This window comes from Cryptomeria japonica, chromosome 7 (genome assembly GCF_030272615.1).
Source record: "Cryptomeria japonica chromosome 7, Sugi_1.0, whole genome shotgun sequence".
In the NCBI taxonomy this organism is placed as follows: Eukaryota; Viridiplantae; Streptophyta; class Pinopsida; order Cupressales; family Cupressaceae; genus Cryptomeria; species Cryptomeria japonica.
This window is the reverse complement of record NC_081411.1, coordinates 186,129,769-186,156,370: the sequence shown is the minus strand read 5'-3', so window position 1 is coordinate 186,156,370 and position 26,602 is coordinate 186,129,769. Positions and strand designations below refer to the sequence as shown.

General features: G+C 37.3%; 1 protein-coding gene across 1 annotated transcript in view; it reads left to right on the top strand.

The window, feature by feature from the left end:
* The first annotated feature begins 10,550 nt into the window (after positions 1–10,550).
* Positions 10,551–26,602, top strand: part of LOC131856562 (protein HOTHEAD-like) — a 70,268-nt gene continuing 54,216 nt past the window's right edge. The window contains exon 1 of the mRNA XM_059208402.1: positions 10,551–10,761. Coding sequence (XP_059064385.1) covers positions 10,551–10,761 — 211 coding nt within the window. The remainder of the gene's footprint in view (positions 10,762–26,602) is intronic.

The following is a 26,602-nucleotide window of genomic DNA, read 5'->3' as shown; positions in this document are numbered from 1 at the left end:
GCGCCATAGATGTTGCTGCGGGTTCTGATACAGTTGCTGCTGCTATTGGTGTTATTGACGGGATTACTGGTTCGATTGGTGGTATGTTTGGCACTGGTGATGGTTGCGGTGGGGTTGTGAGCCTCGATGGGGCAATGGCAATATTGCTTGATGGTGCTTTGATTATGAAAGGTGTCCTCTTTACAGTAGGTGGGCAAAATGGTTTGCTAGGTTTTCCTTTAAATCTGAGTTTAGGAAGGATCTCTTTTTCAAAGCCTAGGCCTGTATTACCTTTGGGCTTGAACTCTGGCAGCAGTGGTTCATGTCGTCCTTGTTTGCAGTATCCCAAAGCACTCTGACCATCATACCCCATTCTTTGCATAATGAGGAGGCCTTTACCATACTGTTCCGTAGGAAGTGTAACTTGCGGTTTATCAGTGGTGATGGGATCCTTATAGATCCAGTCCGCTAGGTCCTCATCTTGTGTTTCTTCCTCTTGACTCTTTCCAAGGATGAAAGGCATTAAGGCACATGCTGGCGTGATTAGTGGTTGCTGGAGTAACTGCTGTGGTTTACCATGTGTTCTAGGAGAAGTGGGCATTTGTCCCACACAAAAGAGCTGACTCAAGTTGTATTCTCCAGGACCTTCCTCTGCGACTTTCATTTTAAGCTTTTCTTGCTTGGGCATAGGGGTGTTCGAACTGGCAAGAGAGGCAGGATTTACATATGATGTGGAGGAAATGGCTTCCCTATTATTAGGAACAGTAATCTCTGGTTGATGGCTAATATTATGGCAAAATGCAAAGGGATTTGCATCGCCCAGGATTGTGATCTCTACACCGTTATGTGGGAACTTGATACATTGATGGTAGGTAGATGGAACGGCTTGCATGGCATGTATCCAAGGTCTCCCTAATAATAGATTATATGGCAGAGGAAGGTCCAGAACCTGACAAATGATATGCTTTACCACAGGGCCCACTCGGATTGGTAGTACCACAGCTCCTTTGGATGAACGCTCTGCATCATCATAGGCCTTGATGGTGATCTTCTTGCGAGGATCCACTGATTCTATTGCATATCCCAATGCTGTGACCAACTGTAGTGTACAGATGTTTAGGCCTGCTCCATTATCTATCAAGACTCGCTTGATCCTGTGTTGGTTGACAAATCCTTCAATGTGTAGCGAGGCGTTATGAGGTTGTTGGAACGAAGAGTTGTCACTTTCGGAAAAAGTGAGACAAGGTGATGACTTTAGATTTCCAACCATGGCTTGAAATTGGTCTGTGTTCAGGTTTGCAGGGACTGACGCCTCTTGGAGTGCTTGATCCAAGATTGTTTTATGAGATGGCGATAGGCGTAATAGTTCTAAAATGGATATGAGCGCAGGCGTTTTGTCTAATTGTTCCACAAGATTGTACTGCTTTGGATTGGAGGTGGTGCCTTGTGGAGCTGCCTTGATGGTGACCTTGCCACGACGTGTAACAACATTGCAATTTGAGGTGGGATTTTTGAAGGTTATGGTTGCAATTTGTTCACTGGCATCATACAGGTGATTTACAGTGTAGTTATACGCAGCCTGCGTATAATCAGTGGTATCAGTGCCTTGCCGGGAAGTGGAAGGACCCCTTTGATCTTGTGATGGAAGTGGATTCTTAAACATTAAATGATCATTATTTGTCATTTTTGGATCATGTCCTTCAATCTCAATTTCTCCTCGATCAATAAGATCTTGAATGAGATCTTTCAATCGATGACAATTACTTGTCTTGTGTCCTCGTCCTTGATGGAACTCACAATGTTCAGTATCTCTCCACCATGCTGGTTTGACCTGAGGCTCATAGTTGGATAGCTTAGGTAGAGTGATCAAATTCTGAGAAAGGAGTTGTCGCAACACTGTTTCAATGGGTTCCCCTAAGGGAGTGTATGTGCGTTTTTGTTTTTGTGGACGAGGTCTTGGTTCATCATGAGATGTGATGCGACCTTGATTAAGAGGAACATTTGTGTTATTTTGAGGTGGAGGATTTTGTCCTGCAAACCGAACCACAGGTTGTGCATTTTGGATAGTTCGAGCATCCACAACCCCATCATTGACGATATTCTTATTCTTGTTCCAGAAGTTTGGTTTATCACTATTGAAGCGCGGGCGAGGACCATCTTTGGGTTCATTAAAGATTTTGATGAGTCCTTTTTTGATGAGTGCCCGTTCACACTTTATACCTTTGGTGATCATATCGTTAAAAGAATCGGTATCTTTGACATCCAGGTGAAATTCCATTTCTTCGTTTAAGTTGGAAATGAAAATTTCCACTAGTTCTCGTTCAGGTAACTGAAGAGAACGTCTGCTAGACATTTGGCGCCATCGTTGCAGGAATACTGCGAATAATTCACCTGGTTTTTGTTTGGTGTTACATAGATCAGCCATGGTGATGTCGCGTTCAATATTATAAGAGTAATGAGATAGGAACTTCTGGATGAGTTCCTCAAATGTTCTAATGCCACCTGGAAGTCGGGAAAACCATGATGTGGTGGTTCCTCCCAAGCTTTGGGGAAAAAGGCGCATTAGGTATGTGTCCTCATAAGCCACTTCAAGACAAGCAGAATGAAATTCTCGGACATGATCACGGGGATCCCCCTTTCCTCTATATTTTTCAAATTTGGGTGTTTCAAACCCGCGTGGAAAGGGTGGCATATAAAGATTCCTATCAAACGGATAGGGACAGATGTCGTTAAGTGAAAATTGATTGGTCTTAACACCACTATGAAGTTGTTGGGCGAGATTCGCGACTTGTTGCCGCAACATCTCCATTTCATTTGGAGGAGGAGGTGGTGGGTTACCTCGAGGGATGTTATATCTGATGTGATTTCTACCTCTTTCCTCCTCATGGCGACTTTGTCTTTCTGATGCTTGTCTTAATTGGGCAAGATCAAAGTCTGAGGGGAGTTTGGCTCCTTCTTGAGCAAGTCTTAAGAAGTGAGCATCTGCGTTGCTCCTTAGTATTTCATCAAATAATCTGTTAAAATGAGGGTTATGCTGAACCCTTTCGATTGTTGAAGGAGTGGGTGTACCTGGGTTTTCATCATTCCCAGTTCCTCCAAGTGCTTCTTGAAATTCATTGAGGTTGTCCTCTTCTTCCTCAATTTCTATTTCTCGCTGCCTTGATCGTGATCGGGTTTGAGCCATTTTGTTTGCAAGTATGTTTTGAAGTTGATTGAAGATGATGATGAGTTGGTGATGAAAGATTGATGATTGGTGATTTGTGTTGTATGGGGATCTCTAGCACTTTTAAGGTAGATGTAACCGAAATTCCTTTCTTTGAATTGCTTGTTTGTTTGATAAGTTTGGATGTGATAAGGTGTAGAGAAATCTGAGATGTGTTACAGATTTTGACTACCTAGCAATGAGAGGATTCACTCATGAACTAGTTTTAACCTGCGTAGATGTGTCTCTTAGGATGAGCTTATCCTAGATGTAGAAACAATCTAAAAGTGATGTGATGTGTTTGATTTCAAGCAATATCTAAAAAGGAATCTTGGGACAAGAACCTCTTAATGTTTTGAGAGTTGGGATGGATTGATGATGAAGTGATGATGTATGAGTGGGATGATGGATGAAAATGTTTTCAACTTTCAATAAAAACTTTGTGTCACAAATGGGACAAACTCTTCTTCTTCCCTTTCAGACGTTGGTGGCACTTCTCGAGCTGTGTTGTAGGTGATACAGATGTTTGGGAAGAAATTGGGATTAATCTTTCCTCCTTGATTTTTGTGATAACTCAGAGCTCTATATTGCATAAAAGCTCTGCGGTTCAATGATTTGGAATCAAACTCGTTTGTTTTACCTTGAAGATAGAGACGCATGCGATGTAGAAAGACTCTATGGGAGACAAAGATTTGTCGATTGATATAGAAGAATTTCCTCCTTTTGATCAAAGCCTTTGAGCTTAGTGGTCTCCTTTTCAAGGTGATACTCTGATGACACTTCTTCTTTCGCAAGATGTGAAGAATGGTCATAAATTTTTGACTCTTTGTTTGTTTGCACTTTGTTTTTGGTATTTTTGGTTGTGTTGACAGATGTTGGATGAATACTTTGTTTTTGGGATTGATTTTCTGATTTTTCTTTGACAAGAAAACAAAGCAAGCACACAAACACAAGAATGTAGCCTCAAAGGCACAAATGAGTATGGGTCTAGATCAACCCAATCCTTGGACTTGTTTTTGACCCTTCCTTTAGATTTATTTTAAGGTGTATTTCCAAAGCCTGAAGTCAGCTCAATTCGCACTAGGTCTGTAAAACGAACACACTTCAAACACTCTTTATCCCTAAGGTCAAATGGCCAGTTGTGATAAATTTAGCCCACATCTTGATATTTCTTCGACTTTGGTACTACATACCTTATCAATCCCGCCGTGGCAGGTAAGGATGTGATATACTAAGTCTTGCATGAGCATAACAAATAGATGATCCCTATGATGGGGGAGTCACCACTTTTATCAAGCCACAAGTGACCTTTCAAAAAGCTATGTTTCTACTCAAGGAAATATGTATGGTGAGTATCTTGGGAGCAAAACCATCTATGCTCTTGCACTAAATTATACCTCAAATATCCTCAATCAATAGAACGGGTGGGCTACTACTTAAAGGTGTTTAGTCATGTTCGATGTTTTTGGACATAAGTTCATTCTGCAGTGACTCACTTAAGAGCCTTGTAACTGGTGGTGGGGCCCATTTGTCCTTTCGGCCAGTTACACTGTAGGAACAGCTATACCCAAGGCTACAGCTTTCGCTCACACCTGATTTCTATAGCGGCTCGAAGGATTTACCGCTCAAGGTCGTTCCCAAGAGTGATGTGTCTCTTGGCAGGCCTCTCTTAAAAAGATAAAATTTTGAGTGTTACTAACACTTTTCTCTTGCACCTAGGACCACGAAAGCCAAGGGAGAGGATAGTGTGTGTTAGAAGTAGGACCACTCAACCAACTCTTTGCACAAGTGTGCCAAGCACGAAAAACACTTGTTCTTTTTAATCTATCATTGCAATGTGATCTAACTATTCGGAGATGTTGCTCCAACAATCATGGTGTTCTTTTTAATTTTCAAAGGCAATTGTTTGAGTAAACTAGAATTTGAAAATCCTGGTCAACTTAATGAAAAACACGTTTGCATGAAGTAAAATTGCTTTGAAAATGAGACAAGTTGATTGTGAATTTTATTTGCACCAAAAATGGAAGTGTGGATTGTGAGTTTTATCTTGATGCAAGAAATAAAATTTGCCTTGTTGATTTTAAGCACCAAAACGAAGTTTGTTTCCTAACTTGCAAAAAAAAAAAAAAAAAAGTTGTTTTTGTATAAGTTTGTGGTTCTTTTTACCTTTGAACAATGAAATTCTTTTTAAGAGCCCCAAACAAATGTGTGATTCTTTTTCAAAAGCCCAAATTTGAAATGTGAAGTTAATTTTAAACCAAAATAAAAAGTGAATTCATTTTTAAAACCAACTTCAAAAAACAAGTTAGTAAAAAATATAAATCTACTTTTTAATCTAATTTAAATCTGCACAAAAGAGAAAAATAGTTAGTAAAATCCGCCTATTTGGTGGGCTTCTACAAGCCTAATTTTTTTTTTTTTTGGTTACAAGGTGATTTGTACAACGTTTTGTTACAATAGCGCTAGTCTGCGTTTGAACAAAGGCACTATTTAACACAAACGTATTAAAAGAAAGGGAAAGACAGAGAAGGGAAAAGCACTGAAACAGGGGGAATAGCGCCAAAATAATGCCAAACGCACCAAAACAGTGTCAAAATCGCAACCTGTGTGACATTTTCAACATTCAAACATGTTATTGGTTTAAAAAAAAAAAAAATGATCTTTTTGGTGTTTGGATTCACATCGGGTTCACCAAATGATGTCATGGAAATGGGGACAAGGCAACAACAAAGTTCAATGTTAATAAGTTAGTTTCAACCATAAAAACAAAACAAAGAACTAAAAACCATTCCAAACATATCAAGAGAGATTTCAAAAAGCATGAAAGAAGTTTAACAAAATAAAAGAAAGGAGAAGAGCCTCCCTAAGATGCTTCCATGATGCCTTTTGATGCTTCTCCCTTGTTTCTCTCCTCTCCAAGTCCCAAATGAGTGTAGCTCTCAGCTTTTAGCACTAGCCATGGATGCCATATGGAGATTCAAGATGGTTGAATATGATAAGCAAATACTATGCAAGAGTAGATAGTGATGCTATGAAAAAGCTCTATGCTAATGCCAGTATAACAACAATACTCTAAAAATGCTTCTCTTTGCTTGAGGAGAAGGGTTCTATTTATAGAAGAAATGGGGAAATGAAGGGTTAAGATTGAATGGTTTAATCAAGGGCCAAGCTTGAAAGTTGGGGATCCATGTGCACAATTGGCACCAATAAAATGGTGACAAGTGTCAACATAGGATTGGGTTGAGAGAAGAGGTTGGAGGCATTAAAGGCCTGAGAAGACCTCATGGTTATCTAGAAGGTAAGGGTCAAGTCCAAATTAAGATTACCCACTGGATTAGGAGTTAATCCAAGGATAAACCTTTGTGCAAATGATTAAGAGATAATCATGGTCAAAGCATTAATGACCTGATGAGACCCTTGGGTTGGGTAGAGGTTGAGTCAAAACAAATGTTTTAACCATGTGGGAGAGTTGAATTAACCATTAATGGTTATTGGAGACTTTGGGGATTAAGTGGTTGAAGGTTGAAAGCCTTCAATGGTTATCAAAGACTTTGAGCCATTTAGTGGTTGAAGGTTGGAAGCTTTCAAAGGTTATCCAAGACTTTGAGGGTTAATTTGTTGAACACACAAAGCATTAATTGCTTTTCAAAGACTTTGGAGTCTTTGAGAAGTGACTCCAATTTGCTTAGGAATGTGACAATATTTAAGGGATGGATTTAGGCTAATTAGGAAGGGTTTAGAAGAATCTAGAAGGGGTTTAGGCATACAAGTGGATTTTGTAGGAAAATGCAAGTGGGAGAAATTTTGGTATTTTCAATTAAAATAAAATCATTTATTTCAATTAAATGGTGTAAGTTTAATTTGGATAAATATTTAAATAAATATTAATTTATTTAAATGAGAAAATGAAGATAAAGCATTTAAATGCTTGAAGACTTTGAGGGAAACCATTAAAGGCTTGAAGACTTTAAGGAAAACCATTAAAGTCTTAAGAAGACTATAGAAGGAAGCCATCAAGTTTGAAGACTTTAAAGCCATCAAGTTTGAATACTTTAAGGGAAACCATTAAAGGTTTCAAGTGGGTGAGGATAAATAGGATTTTAAATAAATAATTTATTTAAAATAGTTGTGCAACTTGCTTTTGTAGGAAAATACAAGTGGGTGGAGGATAAAGGTGATTTAAATAAATTATTTATTTAAAATAATTGTGCAACTTGCATTTGTAGGAAAATGCAAGTGGGTGGAGGATAAAGGTGATTTAAATAAATGATTTATTTATTTAAATGTGAGAGGTGGGATTTTGGGGGTTTTAAATAAATATTAATTTATTTAAATGTGAGAGAAGATTTAATTAAATAAATATGATTTGTTTATTTAATTATTGGTCTGAATTTGGTTAAGTGAATTAAATCAAATAAATTGAATAATTTATTTAATTAATAGGAGAATAGGGTTAAGATGAATTAATTAAATATTAATTTAATTAATTATTAATTGATGGTTAAATAATCAAATAAATACTAAGTATTCATTTAATTAAGTGGACAGATTTATGTGACTACAGTAAGTAATATTTATTCATATTGGCCAGTGAGTAAATATTGTGGGTCACCAATCCCACCAAGGTTTTTCCCACACTGTGTTTCCTCATTAAATATCTTGTGTTATGGTGTGCATTTATGCTGTCTCTGTTATTTCTATTTACTGCATTATTTCTTGTTTACCAGTACATTGATTTGGGTTGCAAATTTATAGATAAGTTTAAATATTCTATTAACTAGTTAAACACCGATTCAACCCCCCTCTCAGTGTCTTTGGGACTGTCATTGAATCTATTGATTGGTATTAGAGCTTTGTCCTCTATTTGCAAAAGCCTAACAACTTGAGGAAGATTCTGAAACTAGTACAGATGGAGAATTTGAGAAAACAGTTGGAAGGAGCTCTTGAAGATTTTGATGTAGAAAAATTGAAGAATATCAAACTTGAAGATGATCTAAGGACTGCACAGGAATTCATTAAAGGAATTCAGGTGAACCTAGTTATAGCACAAAATAAGAGAAAAGAACTTCATGAACAAATGCAGAAACATGATGATGAAAAGGAAACTCTTAGTAATATTGCAGACAAGTTGAGACAAGAGAACAATAACATGAGGAATGAAATGCAAGATATGACTATGAGATTATGTAAGGATATTGAAGATAGGAAGAAGAATGAAGAAGACTTGACTAGGAGACTTAATGATGGAGCAAATAAAAATTTGAGACTTAATCATGAAAATGATATGCTAAAGACAAATCTAATTCACATGCAACATGACAAGGAGGAGCTTACAAGACAAGTTAGAATTCTTGAAAATGAGTTGATCACTGCAAATAAACACAAAGATAAATTCAAGAAAAGTTCAGAAAGACTTGATGACATGCTAAAAAGACAAAAACCTGATGTAGGTACAATTGAACTTGGATTTGAAAATGGAGAAAGTTTCGGGACTGCAAACAATCAAGATCACAATAAACCAGTAAGACAACCTAATGCTTATAAATTCAATGGGAAATATTTCAATTTCAACAAGTTTGGTTATAGAGTAAATCAGTGCAGATTTAGAAATAATTAGAATAACTTACCCAACGGTTAATTTTCCAAATGCAACAAAGTTGGTCATAACTCATAAAATTGCAGAATGAATGTGAAATACTATGTTTGTGGTAGATTTGGGCATTTATATAAACAATGCAAAACACAAACTGGTCAAGGATATGGAAAAGATATTCAGAGGAATAAAGTAACTTGTTATGCATGTAACAAGATTGGGCATATTGAAAAATTCTATAGGAGCAAGACTTTATCGGCAAACAATAAAGGATCTAGTTTGAAGGGTAAAGAAAAGGTAAATAAAATAAAGCAAGAATTTTCAAAACAATGGATTAAGAAGGGAGATCAAAAAGTTGATGAATCTATCTCTGCATGGGCAGAACAAAGTAACCCTCCACCGGTAGGAGATTCTTCATCTAACTGAGGAATAATCCTTAGGGGGTATTGCAGCATATTGAAAATCATGCATTCTACCCTCCGTTGATGATGAGAAGACACATTTCTTCTTTACCGGTAGATGTGTTAAGTTTTCACTTAACCGGTCAGCATTTAATGTGGTTGTTGAAGAAATTTTTGGTTATATAACATCAAAAAATCCTCATTTTGACTCACCAAGCATTCAAGCATTTAGAGAGCACAAAATTGAGCAAGGGCATTTTAAGGCGAAGCAACAAAGTGATTTTTAGATATTCAAATTTTGAGCTAAGAGGTATTTATCTTTTGAAATGGCATCTTTGTCTTCTATACTTGAGTTTATTGCAAACCCTATTGTGGTAGAAAATGTGAAGTGCCCTTGGCCCGCATTTAAAATCATCCTTGAAATTACCAAGCAAGATGATTCTATCGGAGCTTTTTCAAAAATTCCAAAGGCAGTCACTTTTGCTGAAGACCCTAGAATGTACATTTACTACAACATAGAAAATCTAGGAACTGATGATTTGGAGAACATGTACAGTGGCATCATTACTGATGAACAAGGTTTAATTAAACCAGAGCACAAGATAGTTGAAGACTTAGGATTCACTGAGATACTAAACATACCTGAATTTCCTAAGGATGTAGTCTGTCTAGTTCTGAGTAGAGTTCACGAAGAGTTCATGTGGCTTGACTCTATTTTTAAAATCTCTAAGGAAGTAATCAAGCTAGTTACTGGTTTACCCTCAACTGGTAGTAGGCCCGACAAAACTAAGAAAATGCCTAATGAGGGAGTTATGGAGTTAACCAGAGCTACATCCGACAACAGATCTCTTAGGGTTAATGACATTATTGATGCTAATGTGAGATATGTGAGTATGGTACTTGGATACAGAGTAACTCATGCAAACAGATTGAATCCAGTTTCCAGCCTTTGTATTCATAATGCATATGAGATGATAAAGAATAGTGCTAAGATTGATATTCACGAATGGCTTAAAGATGAATTGATTGACAACTTGAAAAATATTAAAGGTGACAAGAAAGGTACTTTTCACTTTGGTAATCTACTTGTGTGTCTGATGCTTTACTTCACCAAAGAGATACCCAAAATTGGTCATAAGGACTTTGGATATGACATCCCGGTAGGAAAACAAATTTTGGAATCTTTCACCAGTATGGGCATTGACTGTGACAACATTATAACAGATTACTTAAAAAACTTTCAGACTAAAATGAGAGCTAGAGAAAGGCTACGCAGAGCATAGTAGACAAGTATGACAAGCAAATCTATTTTGTTATTAAAAGAGATGAGACTTGGATGGAAGCAGTAAGCCCTAGAACTATTTGGGTTACTGAGATGGGTTATGAAGTTGACTTACCTAATCTTGAAACATATGCTAAAACACTACTTGAAGCACCAAGGGAACCATCTGAAGAAACATTTGGTAATGCTGAAACCATCGAGAGTGATGTTTCTATGCAGAAGCAGAGAAAAGGAAGAGACAAGTTTATCAAAGATGCATCTAAGATGGCCAATGTAATTAAGGAAAAACTCATTAATAGTAGTGGTATATCAGTTAGTGAGCTTGAAAGACTGTAACCTGAAGCACATGTTTCACTGGTTGTCACTTCTTCTGATACCGACAGTGGGAAGGAAACTGAGTGTTGAAATGTGGTGACTGATTAGCAAAGTACTGTACACTTAGCATGTATCCTCGCCATTTTTCGTTGATGAAAATTGACATTGTAATAAAACCCTAAAAAAGGCCGACTTTGTTTGTTGCCCTAAAAATGCATGTTATAAGTGGCTGGGATGCTTAAGGCATTGTAAGGTTGATGTACTGTTTTGCTGGATAATAAGAAAGATTGGACAGCTGTGTATGGTGGATGTAACCCATTCTGGGTGAACCACATTAAATCTCTGTGTTATCTGTGTCTAGTTTTATTTCTTTATCTTTTGTATTAAAATCTGCATATAATTGTTAGTTCATATTTGCTTCGAATCTGCTTGAATCCCTAACAATTGGTATCAGAGCGAGGTTTTTTGTAAATTGGCAGGACTTTTAGATTTGAGTGGGAGCAATGGAGGATTCCAAATTCAAGGTCAAAAAGTTTAACGGCCAGAATTATCAGTTATGGAAAATGCAGATGGAGGATTACCTGTATCAAAAGGATTTGTGGTAGCCATTGGAAGGAAAGGCAAAGAAACTGACCACAATATCAGATGAAGAATGGGACATTTTAGATAGAAAGGCACTGGAATCCATTCGATTGTGCCTTGCGTCATCTGTAGCATTCAATATAATAGAAGCAAAAATGACTGTAGATTTGATGGCAACATTGGCTAAGTTGTATGAGAAACCCTCGGCTTCAAATAAGGTATTTCTTTTGAAGCATTTGTTTAATTTGAAAATGAGTGAGGGAGGATCTGTAGCGGAGCACTTAAATGAATTTAATACAATTACCAGTCAATTGTCATCAGTAAAAATTACCTTTGTAGAAGAGGTTAGGGCTCTCTTGATTTTATGTTCTTTGCCAAAAAGCTAGAATAGCTTGGTTATGGCTGTAAGTAACTCTGTCTTTGGTAAAAATACTTTGGTATTTGATGATATTGTTGGTGTTATCCTAAGCGAGAAAATGTGAAGGAAAAGCATAGGTGAGACTTCAACATCATCAGGTAGTGTTTTGAATGTGGAGAATAGAGGAAGATCAAAGGAAAGAGGAAAAATCCCTGGGAATGAGAAGTCACGAGGGAAGTCAAAGAAAGGACGCTCTTAATCTAGAGGAAAGAAAGATTGCTTGTACTGCGAAAAGCCTGGTCATCTAAAGAAAGACTGTTGGTCTCAGAAAAACAAAGGAGACAAAAATGAAAATGACAGTAAGGAAGCTAATATTGCAAGTAATACTTTACAAGATGCTTTAATCTTATGCTTGTATAATGTTAATGATTCCTGGGTAATAGATTCTGGGGCTTCATTTCATGCTACACCCCATAGAAAATATTTTCTAGATTATGTTCAAGGTGATTTTGGACAGGTATATTTTGGTGATGATGAGCCCTGTCAAATTGTTGGAAAAGGAAAGATAAAGATCAAGTTGTAGAATGGTAATGACTGGTTTCTATAGGAGGTAAGACATGTTCCTAATTTAAGAAGAAATTTAATTTCTGCAGGGCAACTAGGTAGTGAAGGTTGCATAGCTACCTTCTCAGATAGTATGTGGAAGGTCACTAAAGGATCATTAGTAGTAGCTAAAGGTGTGAAGGTAGGCACATTATATCTGTGTACTGGTAACACTTACTCTACCTTAGCTGCTACAGATAAAGTTACTGTAGGGACAACAACAATAAGTGTTGCAAGAACAGATTTGATAATGTGGCACCATAGGCTTGGGCACATGAGTGAGAAAGGGATGAAAATCCTTCACTCCAAAAATCTATTGCCAGGACTAAAGAAGATTGATTTAGAGTTCTATGAAAACTATGCTTATGGTAAACAGAAAAGAGTCAGATTTCTCAAGGTTGGGAAAGAGAAGAAGAGTGAGAAGTTAGAGCTTGTACATTCAGATGTATGGGGACCGGCTCAGGTATCATCTCTTGGTGGCTCTTGTTATTATGTTATTTTTATTGATGACTCAACCAGAAAAACATGGGTATATTTCCTAAAACAAAAATCACATATTTTTGAAACTTTTAAGAAATGGAAAGCTTTGGTTGAGAATGAGACAGGAAAAAAGTTGAAGTGTCTCAGATCGGATAATGGAGGTGAGTATTGTAGCAAAACATTTGAAGATTACTGTTCCTTAAATGGGATTCGAAAGTAGAAGACAGTTCCAGGAACTCCACAGGAAAATGGTGTGTCAGAGAGAATGAATAGGACTATCATGGAACGTCCGAGGAGCATGAGATTGCATGCTGGATTGCCCTTACATTTTTGGGCAGATGTTGTACATACTACTGTTTATTTGATAAATAGAGGACCTTCAACCCCTTTGGATGGTGGTATTCCAGAGGAGGCATGGACTGGTAAAAAGGTAAATTATTCTTTTCTAAAAACTTTTGGTTGCGAAGCTTTTGTCCATGTTGATAAAGAAAACAGAACCAAGCTTGATGCTAAATCTCAGAAATGTACCTTCATTGGATATGGGATAGATGAATATGGCTATCGGTTATGGGATTTTGAGAATAAGAAAATAATTAGAAGTAGAGATGTTATATTCAATGAGAAGGTTATGTATAAAGAACAGATGCAGGAAAAGAAGCATGAACAGGACAAACAAGAATATGTGGTGTTGGATGAGATTCCTAAAAATGAAATGCCATAGGTATCTAATGCTTAGCAACAATAGATTATCCCACAAACTCCTACAAGTGTTAGATGTTCTACGAGGACAAGTAGACCCCCTGAAAGATTTTCTCCTTCTTTGTATTCTATTTTATTAACAGATTCTGGTGTACCAGAAGAATATGAAGAAGCAATGCAGATAGATGCCAAACAACAGTGGGAGCTAGGCATGAAAGAGGAGACGGACTCCTTGATGAAAAATAAGACGTGGGACCTAGTCCCTTTACCTGCAGAAAAAGGAGTCTTGCCTAACAAATGGGTTTATTGGCTGAAAGAGGAGGAAGGAGGTCAGAAAAGATACAAGGCCAGACTTGTGGTAAAAGGTTTTGCACAGAAAAAGGGTATAGATTATGATGAAATATTTTCTCCAGTTGTAAAAATGACTTCAATTAGAACTGTACTTAGTCTTGTGGCTGTAGATGATTTACATCTTGAACAATTAGATGTCAAAACAGCTTTTCTCCATGGAGATTTGGAGGAGGAAATTTACATGTTGCAACCATAGGGATATGAGGTCAAAGGTAAGGAGAACTTGGTGTGCAGGTTGAAGAAAAGTCTGTATGGCCTAAAGCAAGCACCCCGACAATGGTATTTAAAATTTGATAGTTTCATGGCTGAACACAGTTATCATAGATGTCATTCTGATCATTATGTATATTTTAAGAGATTTGATAATGGCAGTTATATTATCCTGTTGCTTTATGTTGATGACATGCTTGTTGCTGGGTCTAACATGCAACATATAAAATCTGCAGTTATAGTTCATATTTGCTTCGGATAACACATTTAAGACAATGCCTTATCATTTAAGACAATTGATAACACATTACCTATCTTGAAGATGATTGCACCTACCTGTAAGATAGATCACATTAATGATTCTATAGGTAAATTGGACACATTGTCCAAATTCATTGCTGAAAATATCATAACTATAGATAAGGTGAATGAAGATACTATAAAGGAAAGAGTAGATAAAGAGAAAGGAGAGTTCTTTAAGAAAACCATCAAAAACTGTAATGAGCATATGGATTCACTATTACCGGTACTCAATTCAACTATTTTGGAGTATAAGGAGTTGTATAGAGAAGCATGTAAACCTCACTGTTTGACAGACGATATTGATGAGGAGATTAAAAAGACACAAAAAGATATTGATGACATAGCGGATAATATGATAGGATCTTCGTGACTTATCTCCATTTTTGAGAAGGAAATGGCAGTTTTTGAGGAGAAGATGGAGAAAATTGAGAAAGAGAAAACAAGGATAAGGTCAAAAGCCTAGGAACTCAAAAGTAAACTTGGTCCAAAATTGGACAGTCTTATTACTCACCGGGTTGAGATATCAAAGGCAGCAGTTCAAGGAGAATGATCACGAAAGAAACAAATACATGATCTAACCAGCATGATCCAACAGTCTGAGACCATTCTCTCCAACAACAACAAATTCATGTAGAGCCAAAATCTAGTTTTGGTAGACATTTTTCAGATTGTAACTATGTAGGGAAAAAAAGCGAGACTAGGCTAACATGCCCTAATCCTACCTTTTGACACACATTGTGGAATACGAAAGAGCCTAGAGGTATCACACAATTGGCTAATTCTTTTTGTGGAAGAGAGAGCCATGGGCTACCTATTAGGGTTTCTATTCCTTTGTTGTAATTGAAAGATAAAATGATGCAAGTTCAATTCCTAACCCCAAAGTGCAAGTATGAACTAATAACAAGATTGTAGAATTGAGATTAAATAATGGAAAGTTGTAAACACAAGGACAAGACAAGAATATAGATGCATACTCAGAGTTAAAATCTGAGTGAAAATGTTCGGGACGGGGGTGCAGGCACCTCTATCCTGATACTGCTCCTGAAACTGCTGTTTTGCAACCTGAAAAGCTGTCGAAAAATGTTGAGACTTGCTATCTGATTGAGGGACCAGGGCACCCAGCACCACTGTCCCAGGGACCAAGGTGCCCAGCGCCCCTGTCCTTGCAAGACCAAGGCACCCCATGCCCTTGTCCTGGTCTTTTGCCCTGAAATTTGGTGTGTAGCTTAGTTTCTGTCTACTTCTGTCGGATCTGCAACTTGCGACGTCATCTGAATCCTGAAATCTGCACTTATATCTAAAAAGGTATGGTGGGCAGCTATATAGGGTTTTGCCTTAGTCAAACCCCCACTTTGGTGATTTCCACCTCCATGAATAGCCAAGTTGTATTGTAAAAGTAGTGTGTGTGCAGACCTTGTGTGTGTGCAAGATCCTAAAATGCAAGTAAGAAAACTAGAGCAACCTAGAAAGTAAACCTTAATTGCTTGTAAATGACAATGTAAATACTCCAAACCAAGATGCAAAGTGATCTAAAGCATGAATACAAATGATATAATGAGGCTTATGCAAAGACATGAAAACAACATGAAATCATACCCAACCCCAAGGGAGGGGTACAAGCCAATCTTCAGTCGGTAATCCCTTATTGCTCTTCAATGCTTTCAAAGCCCTAAATGGATGAATGAAATTGATGAATACTTGATGGATGGATGTTGAATGTTATTGAAGTCTTCAAAGATCTGCTCTTTCACTACATAGAAGGTCCCTTTGAAACCAAAATTCCCCTCCTTTCAAATGAAGAAAGAGAGCTCTTATATATGAAACCCTAGGTCTTAATTTCAACTTTTGGCTGACCTAGAGATTGAATCTCCCACCAATTTGTTGGGGTTAAGCTTTATTTTATGATTGGGTCGCACTCCTAAAATTTCAGGAAAAATGTCCGGGACCATGTGCACTCCGGGCGTCATGGTCCCGACAACTTCTCGCCAAATTTTCAGGGCCGTCGGATATGATGATTTTAGAGAGAATCCTGAAGTTACAGGTGATTTCGAGATGTTTTGACCCCCGAAATCAAGCCCCCAAGTTCAAAAAAGGACCTAATTAGGGTTTTTGATTAAATGATGTATTGGAGGAATAAAATGAAAAGGGGCACACTTTAATGAAAAGGGCCCAACTTTATGATATGAGAGATGATAAAAATAGAACCTTAGACCTAATTAAGTGCTAAAGGGGAAATGCAATGCAAAATGCAAAATGCACAAAGGCGGGTGCTAAACTAGGTGTGAAATTGTATCACCCTAGCAAGTGCGTACAATTTACGATGCTACATTTAGCCCCCACTTTAGCGGTCATATGAACACTACGTGCATATGCAAGCTAAAGTACATAAAAGTAAACATTATTTGAAAAAGGACATATCCATAAGTCTGTTGAACGAAGCCCCCAGCGGTATCTGCGGTACACACTTAGGAACTGCAGCCTACAAAACACATGTTAGATCACAAAATCACCTAATGCTTACTGAGGAAGGTGATGAAAATTTGAGGGTAGCTATATGCCCCCCCCTTTTTCGGCTTGCTAATTTTAGTGAGTTCAAACAGGGTATCATGTTTACCACTTTGAATTGTTAAAGAATATTGATGACAAATGCTCACAAGAAGATTTGATAGGAGATCAAAAAACTAATGGAGAATCATTTGGTAAGAAAGAGGACTAAATCTCAATTCCAACACAACAAAGAGTGTGAGGATTTGGGAGTTCTCTAACACAAGATGAAGGATGTAAATGGAAACAAAATGCAAAGAGAAGAAAAGAAAGGAAAAAAGCATGAATACACACATTGGTGATCCATGAGAAGAATAGTGAGAGAGAAAACATGGACTTCTCTCCCCTAGATCTTGTCTAGGTGATCCATGGGAAAAAGGACATGGAAAACTAGCCCCTAGAGTCTATCTAGGTGATCCATGTAAGGGAGGAGAGTGAGAAAGTCTAGCCTTATGCCGCTAGTTCCACTCAACCTCGTGCATGTGTGTGTAAGTGAGGTTAGAAGCACCTCATAGGAGTCTATGCCCGAGTATGCTACAACCTGTATATGTATAGTACAAAAGTGTGACATCTCACTCTAAGAGTCTGTGCTCTAGTTCCGAGAATAATCACCTTGCATAAAAGAAAAATGGAGACATCTCGCTCTAAGAGTCTGTGCTCTGGTTTCGAGAATGACCCATTGCTCAAAAACTGTAATGTTTATGTCATAAGCAAAGTAGAACAAGGATACCTACCTTCATCACAAAAGAAGATACCCCAAAAATGCAACAATGTCATAGATCCAAGCAAGAGAGTTTTGCACTCTTTAAGCAAGGATAAGATAGTTGAAAAGGGATATCTTGTAGTATGTGTAAAGGAGATCCTTAGAGGAGAAGAGATCTTTGTACAAAAGACACCTATCCCCGAGAGGAATTGTCTTAGACAAATATAACATCTTCTAGAATAAGACAAAGAAGAGAATAAGAATGCAATACCTCCTTCTTTTGCGAGGTGAAAGTGATTCTTAATGAAGGATGACACTCTTTTTAACCCAATTGGGAGAGTGAATTCATTATGGATGTATTTTACCAAGTGCAAAAGAGGTTGTAGTCAAGGACTTACACCTCTTGTAAGAGAGAATCCTTGAACAAACAACAACAAATGCATACAAGGAATAAGATCAAGTAATAAAGTTCACACCATCCACGAAATAGGAAAAAGTGGATCCTTAGATAAAAATAAGGAAAGATCATTGCCTTCCAAGGATAAGGACAATGAGAAGGACTTACACAATCTTCTAGGGAGAGATTTAGACATAAGCAAAATGTACTACATACTCACATGAGTTCATGCAAGCAAGACATTAGTGTATGTAAAATGCTCCTTACAAGAAGTGGGTAGGATAAGAAAGAGAATACACATCTTCTCCCATATCTAGGAAAAGAGGATTCTAACGAAAAGATGATCAATATTTCCACACTATTACCCCAAAGGGAAATTTTAACCATAAAAAGAAGAGATGTATGAAATCACTCTTGTCCCCATAGGAACAAGAGATAACATAGAAAATTAGGCTATTATGTTGCTTCAAAAATATGATTGCACTTGAAATTGTACCATCATGAATGACAATGAGCCCCCAGTAAATGAGCTACCAATGTCACATAATGATGAGCAACATAATAGCCATTAATGTTATTTAAAGTCATGATAGATTGAATGAGGTATTTGAATATGACATGCTAAATGCTCAACTATAAGTGAGATCAAAAACATGTATAAAATGATAAAAATTGAAGAAGAAAAGTCACAAGAAATCTTAGAAGAGGGATGAGTGTAATTTATTAGAGCCTTATCCCTAGAGGAAGGGACTTTATGATGAATAGGAGATAAAGATTCATAAGTGGATTTAGAAATTTGAGGGGATTCATAAAGAGATTTGTTCATCGCCAAGATTTCCTTATGTGGGGAATGAGAGTTGATAGAAGTAGAAGATGATTTAGTTGAAGTGAGATCATCATCGCTACTAAATATAGAATTCACATTGAGAGATGGTCTTTTAGATGCTTGGGTGGGCTTAGAAAGATTATATCCAAGTCCAAATGAATATTCATGCATGTTATGTTCTAAAGGAACTTTAATTCCTTGTTCATTTGTGCCAAAACCATTTCCACTATAGCTACTCTTAGCCAAAATGTGAAAACCACGACCATGAAGGGATGCTAAATCAGAGAGGGATGGTGATGCCCCATAGGTCTCAGTGCTATTTGTATTAGAGAAATATGTTGAAGAGTTATTTGAATCGGAGGTAGCCACAAAGTTGTTACTGAATTGCTTAGACAAAGTGGGCTTCTCTTTAGTTTCTTCCTTAGATTTTCGCTTCTCAATCTTAGGCACTCTATATTCTCCTACAAAAGTAGGGTTAAAGTCTAAAGATCCCCAATCATCATCCAAGAGAGCCTTTTTGGGAGAAAAGATATCTTTGGGAGAAGATTCTGATTGAGTAGAAGGATCAAGAGTACTAGAGGGGACAAAATCCTTAAAGGAAGTGGATGCATTTGAAGTGGTAGAAGGATTGGAAGTAGTTGAACAAGAAGATCCAGTTCGTAATGGTTCTTGAAGATTAGTATCAGCTAGCAAGGTGTATGTTATATTGTCATAAATGAATTTGACTCACCCATGCAAATTTGAGGGGACAACTTGCATACTATGAAGCCAAGGTCTCCCTAATAGAAGATTGTAAGTCAAATTACCAGAGATGACATGAATAGGTGTAGGTAAAGTAATAGGACCTACTGTAATAGGTAAGATTATGATACCCAAACATTCTTTACCAACATTATCAAAGCCTCGAATAGAAATAGAAGAACGTTTAATGAGAGAATGATCCACATTAAGCTTGTCCAATAAATCAATACTACAAACATTAAGGTCAAATCCATTGTCCACAAGGGTTCATCTTATAGCACTTTCATTGATAATAACTACAATCATAAGAGGATCATATTGATTTTTAATTTCATGAGAAGGTAACTCATCTTGTGTGAACACAATTTGAGCTTTGGGTTTGCTTGTAGAATCAATCAGGGAAGCCATGTTATTATTATTATTATTAGGTGTCACTGCAGGTGGGACATCTAATTTTTTTAAAGCATCTTGTAACATCCCATGATAGACAGGTGAAGTTTGAACTAAATCCCAAATAGAAATCTTTGCCGAAGTAGTTTTAAGTTGTTCAATAAGATCATAGTCCTTACTAAGCATTTGTGAAATACGTGGAGCTTGCAGAAGAATTGGTTGAGGATTAGGAAGAGAAACTAGAGTAACAAGAGGAGGATTAGGCTGCCTATTATTTCTAGTATTATAAGTATGGGCAACCGCATTATAACTCTCTCTAGTTAATTGCTTGGCATAACTATAAGGACTTATAGGTTTTCTTCCTTGCACAGTGATGATAGGTTTATTTGGAGTAAGAAAGGAATCATGACCATACCCTCCTTGGACAGTAAGGAGAGGTGATTTAGGAACTTGAAAGGTGGGAGAAGGATAAGCACCTTGGACTTCAAAGAGAGGCTTATTATACTCATTCAAGTTTATCATGTTAGCTAATTTAGAAGTTTTGTTCTTGTTTAAAGATTTCGATAAAGCCACAAAGTCATCAAGAGCATCATCCAACAAAGCATGATCATATCGATTAAAAGGTTTATCTTTTGATTCAAAAGGAGACATCTCTTCATAGAGGGGATCATTGAAAACAACCATATTACTAGATTTAGTGGAAGAGTTGATAGGAATGTACCCTTGAGGGGAATCATTCGACTTATCTTTCTCATCACAATGAAATGGCATAGTAACAATGTTTATGAGTTTTTGGTAAAATGAAGGTTTGGTATCTTTAGGGTTCAAAAACACATCTAAAGCTTCATCTAATTAATCTTGGATATACTCATGATCAACATAATTGCATACATCATCATAAATATGAACATCTTGCAAATAAAAATCTAACATTTTGAAATAAAAATTGCATAAAACCTAAACCACAATGCAAAGAAACAAAGAAACACACTCTTTCTTTTCCTTTTTTTTTTTTTTCTTTTCTTTAATGAAAATGAAACTTAAATGAAACACACTAAATCTAGATCTAGATCTAACAAATGCAATGCAAGAGAAAGCAATAATAAGTTCACGTCGGGTTCACCAAAATGTATAGGGAAAAAAAAGTGAGACTAGGCTAAGATGCCCTAATCCTACCTTTTGACACACATTGTGGAATACGAAAGAGCCTAGAGGTATCACACAATTGGCTACTTCCTTTTGTGGAAGAGAGAGCCATGGGCTACCTATTAGGGTTTCTGTTCCTTTGTTGTAATTGAAAGATAAAATGATGCAAGTTCAATTCCTAACCCCAAAGTGCAAGTATGAACTAATAACAAGATTGCAGAATTGAGATTAAACAATGGAAAGCTATAACCATAAGAACAAGACAAGAATGCAGATGCATACTCAGAGTTAAAATCTGAGTGAAAATGTTCGGGATGGGGGTGCAGGCGCCTCTGTCCTGATATTGCTCCTGAAACTGCTGTTTTGCAACCTGAAAAAGCTATCGGAAAATGCTGAGACTTGCTGTCTGACTGAGGGACCAGGGTGCCCAGCGCCACTGTCCTAGGGACCAGAGCGCCCAGCACCCCTATCCTGGAAGGACTAGGGAACCCAACGCCCCTATCCTGGAAGGACCAGGGTGCCCCACGCCCCTGTCCTAGTCTTTTGCCCTAAAATTTGGTGTGTAGCTCAGTTTCTATCTGCTTCTGCCGAATCTGCAACTTGCGGCGTCGTCCGAATCCCAAAATCTACACTTATATCTGAAAAGGTATGGTGGGTGGCTATATAGGGTTTTGTCTTAGTCAAACCCCCGCTTTGGTGATTTCCACCTCCATGAATAGCCAAGTTGTATTGTAAAAGTAGTGTGTGTGCAGACCTTGTGTGTGTGCAAGATCCTAAAATGCAAGTAAGCAAACTAGATCAACCTAGAAAGTAAAACCTAATTGCTTGTAAATGATAATGTAAATGCTCCAAACCAAGATGCAAAGTGATCTAAAGCATGAATACAAATGATATAATGAGGCTTATGCAAAGACATGAAAACAACATGAAATCATACCCAACCCCAAGGGAGGGTTACAAGCCAATCTTCAGTCGGTGATCCCTTATTGCTCTTCAATGCTTTCAAAGCCCTAAATGGATGAATGAAATTGATGAATACTTGATGGATGGATGTTGAATGTTATTGAAGTCTTCAAAGATCTGCTCTTTCGCTGCATAGAAGGTCCCTTTGAAACCAAAATTCCCCTCCTTTCAAATGAAGAAAGAGAGCTCTTATATATGAAACCCTAGGTCTTAATTTCAACTTTTGGCCGACCTAGAGATTGAATCTCTTGCCAATTTCTTGGGGTTAAGCTTTATTTTATGATTGGATCGCGCTCCTAAAATTTTGGGAAAAATGTCCAGGACCATGTGCACTCCGGGCGCCATGGTCCAGCCAACTTCTCACCAAATTTTCAGGGCCGTCGGATATGATGATTTTAGAGAGAATCCTGAAGTTACAGGTGATTTCAAGATGTTTTGGCCCTCGAAATCAAGCCCCCAAGTTCAAAATAGGACCTAATTAGGGTTTTTGATTAAATGATGTATTGGAGGAATAAAATGAAAAGGGGCACACTTTAATGAAAAGGGCCCAACTTTATGATATGGGAGATGATAAAAATATAACCTTAGACCTAATTAAGTGCTAAAGGGTAAATGCAATGCAAAATGCAAAATGCGCCAAGGCAGGTGCTAAACTAGGTGTGAAATTGTACCACCCTGGCAAGTGCGTACAATTTACAATTCTACAGTAACCAACTAGTTACAGATGATGAAGTAGCATTTTTGTATTCTTTGATTCCTTTTGACATCCTTTGTTGTTGATGTCAAAGGGGGAGTAGTATAGAGAAAAATATATGCATAGAGAAGATCACTTGCTTAGGGGGAGCACACTTCTTTTTGGATTTCAGTTTTGGATAACAGTTTTGGATTTTTCTCATGAGTGTTGCCATCAATACTAAAGGGGGAGATTGTTGGCATTCTACACTCTAATGAGAATATAGTTGATGTTGTCATTGATGGCAACCAACTCGTAACCAACCGGCAACAATTTTCTACACATGCACCGACATCACAGGAATCATGCATCGATAGACATCGACACCGATAGGCACTTTCAAAGGCATCTAGATTACACTAGAAATGAAGTATACCAACACTTAGGTCGATATTGGATAAATTTTTACTGTCACTTCCTTCAAGATAAGACAACAATATCAAGCTCAAAGTCTTGATTATGTGAAGTCCTATGTACCCTTTTCTATACTAACTGTACTAAGAACAAATTATAATAGCATAAAGACTGAAATGTCTTATTCTTTCTACACAAGACATCAAGAACAAGTGTGAGCTCAAAGAGTCACAACTATTTCTCATAAAATCTACTTACTTCTAAACTCTATTAAGAACAAGTGTAAGCACAAATTCTTACAATTTTTTCCCAATAGAACTTCTACTTTAACTAAATTAATCTCCAATACTTGCGTCTCAAAGATTGCAACTCAGATTCAATTAAGTTCTCAAAGAAACACTTGCAAGAAAGGTAATATGGAACACAAACTCAAGAATGGAGCACAAAGACTCAAATCTTAAGCAATTTTCTTTAATTATTTTCAAATCTTCAATTTACACATAAAAGTTCAAAGACTTCTTTCCTGCAAATTTTGCAGAGTTTTTGCTTGCTTTCAAAAAGATAAAGATTACAATAGACCCCTCAAGTATTTATAGAAGAGGAGCCTTGAGAAAAAGGTGGGAGGATCCCAACTAACTTGAGAAATTATCTCAACCACCAAGACTTATTCAATAACTAACTATGACTTATTCCAACTATAGTCCTAATTGAACTCAACCTATAGTTGCCTTACATGTAATTATAAAAGTGCAAGTAAAGACTTGACTTGCAATTTATAAAAGGTTTTTACATGTAACTTGTCAAAGAAAAACTTACAACTTAGAGATTACAAATATGGAAAAATACACAATAAGTGTTGAAAAACACTTAAGCTGCAGTATGTGAAGACACGAATCCTCCGAACTTCTGTATGATCATTCGTAGCTTAGCACAATTCAGTTCTTGGGTGTTCTTGGCAACAACCATGGTCTTCACAATGGGATCATGGCATCGAAGAAGTATTGAGTTGTTCTTCTCCAAGATGGATTGAATTTCATGCAAAAAGGTTTGATGTTTCATCAGAGCCCGAATTGAAGAAGTTGAGAATTGTTTGCTCCTCCATTCATTATGAATCCTCATCTGTAGATCTACAATAACTTCTTCTTCTTGCACCATCTCTCCATTCTGACTCATTATGTTGCAAGAAGCCTTCTCACAATGGGAAACAATACCTTGAAATACTTCACCCCACAATCTCATTGCATCATCAATCTCCTCAATGAGGGATTTGAAAACAAGGGCTTTATTCTCTAGAAGTTCTTCAAATTCCAAGTACATGACCCTGGAAGAAATAATGGCATGCTCCTAAAGAAAAATCAGCTATTGTTGGGGAATGGTGCTCCATATTGTCAAACTATCTTCAACCCTTTTCAAATTGTGTTTGAAAGTATCATAGGTATGATTCAATTTCTCTTTGATGGCCTCCAACTTAGATATCATTTGGAAAATGTCTTTCAGCACTTGTGCACATAGATCATGAAGTTGATCCACCCAAGAATCCAATGCTTGTACTTACTAGGCAGCTCTCTCAACTCCACAAATAGGTTCTTGGGAACCATAAGAACTTGTAGGATTATTCCCTTCACCAACATGTTTTGTAATTTTATGAACAATTGCAACAAGTTGTTTGTTCTCCTCTTCTAGCTTGTCTTTCTTTGCTAGATGTTTGTCATACTACTGCACTAATGATTGCTGGGCATCATGTTTGACCACTTCATGCATTTGTTTGCCCAATTATATCCTTTTAACCCTGTAATTAGAAGCTTGCATTTCCTCATGTGGCTTATCCTCAAGGGGCTCAACAATTTCTGCCACTTTCATCTTATTGCAATCAACAATCACTCTTGAGATTGTCTTGGCATTTTTAGCAACCTTGGGCCTTGATTGTTTGAGTTGCTGATAGTCAAAGACATTAGGGGAGATTTATTACTTCTTCCTCTTTGGGGTAAAAGAACTAAGCCATGGAGGTAAAACCACTAGTTCTCCTTGAGTAGCTACTGAAAGCAAAGGAGAACCAGTTTTTGTTTGAAAAGCCATGGTCACCCTAGGAGGAGTATCTATTTGGATGGTGAAGATGACTTTCTCAATAACCAATGGGCATGAAGATTGCTTATAAATTATTCAAAGCCAGAAGTAGAGGTATCAATCTCTGACAAATGGATACATGCAGGTGTATCCTCAAGAATTTCTAACACACCCTCTTGTTGATGATCATGATGTGACTCAACTACTGAAATAAGAATGACATTCTAAGGAGACTCTTCCACTATTATGTCAGGAGGAGAAAGAGGCATCTCAATGGAAACTGAGGAAGGAATCTCATGAGGTGAGTCCAAACCTAGAGACTTAGGAGCATCATCAGATTATTGTCCTTCTTCTGGATTATCAGGATCGATCACATGAACATGAAACTGAGACTTTTCCTTTCCACGAATTGTCGCCTCCTCAGGAGGAACCACTACTGGCCGACTAACCCACAATTTGATCTTGGTGCCTGAAGATGATGTAATTTCCTTATTGTCAATCTGAATCTCAGACTTATGTCTAAGAGGTCCCTTAGAGTCATCTTCTTTTCCAACCATGATTTTGATGAGTCTAACACCATTACCTTTAAGCCAAGTGTTGGTGTTGGGAAGAATAGGCTAAAACCTTTCAAGAATGGAAGTGCACTCTTTGTGTGACCATTTGATTAAAGGAAGTGGAGCTTCCTCAACCCTTCATGAAATATATTCTAGATCAAGCACATTTATGAATACTAAGGAGGGCAAGGGGGGGGGATGAATTAGTATACTAAAAAATATTGAACTAAAACACTTAAACAATTTAGCAGTCAACTAGTATAATAGATTTACTAACAAACCGGTTAAAGAAAATGCAAACCAAATAGCAAATAAGGCATTCAACCACAAGAGCACAATCACCATAACACATGAGATTTTGACATGGAAACCCAAATGGGAAAAACCACGGTGATTTGAGACTCACAAGTAACTATCTACAAAATAGAAACCAGACCGGTTAAGGTCATACAATGTTCTTCACCCGAACAGATCTTGTTAGGAATCTCAATCTTTGTTAGGAGATAATTTTGATCAAAGACTACCTTGTGAGAGGATTTCAAGTCCATAGTTGTGAACCACCTTGTTAGAGAATTTACAAAGGCTTTTCTGGGCCTACTCGGTTAAGCGTGTCAGACTTGTTGAAGATGTGAGTAATCAACAAGTGAGTGATCTAGAAAATAGCACAGTTTGCTTGGTTAGATCCATGATAGCTCATTGTTAATGCATTTCACATTACTTCAGTCTTCAATATATCCACACTCTATTTATTCACACATACCTGATCTTCTCTTCTAAGATTGCACATACAAAAACCTCATCAAACACCTAAAACCCTAACAACGTCTAA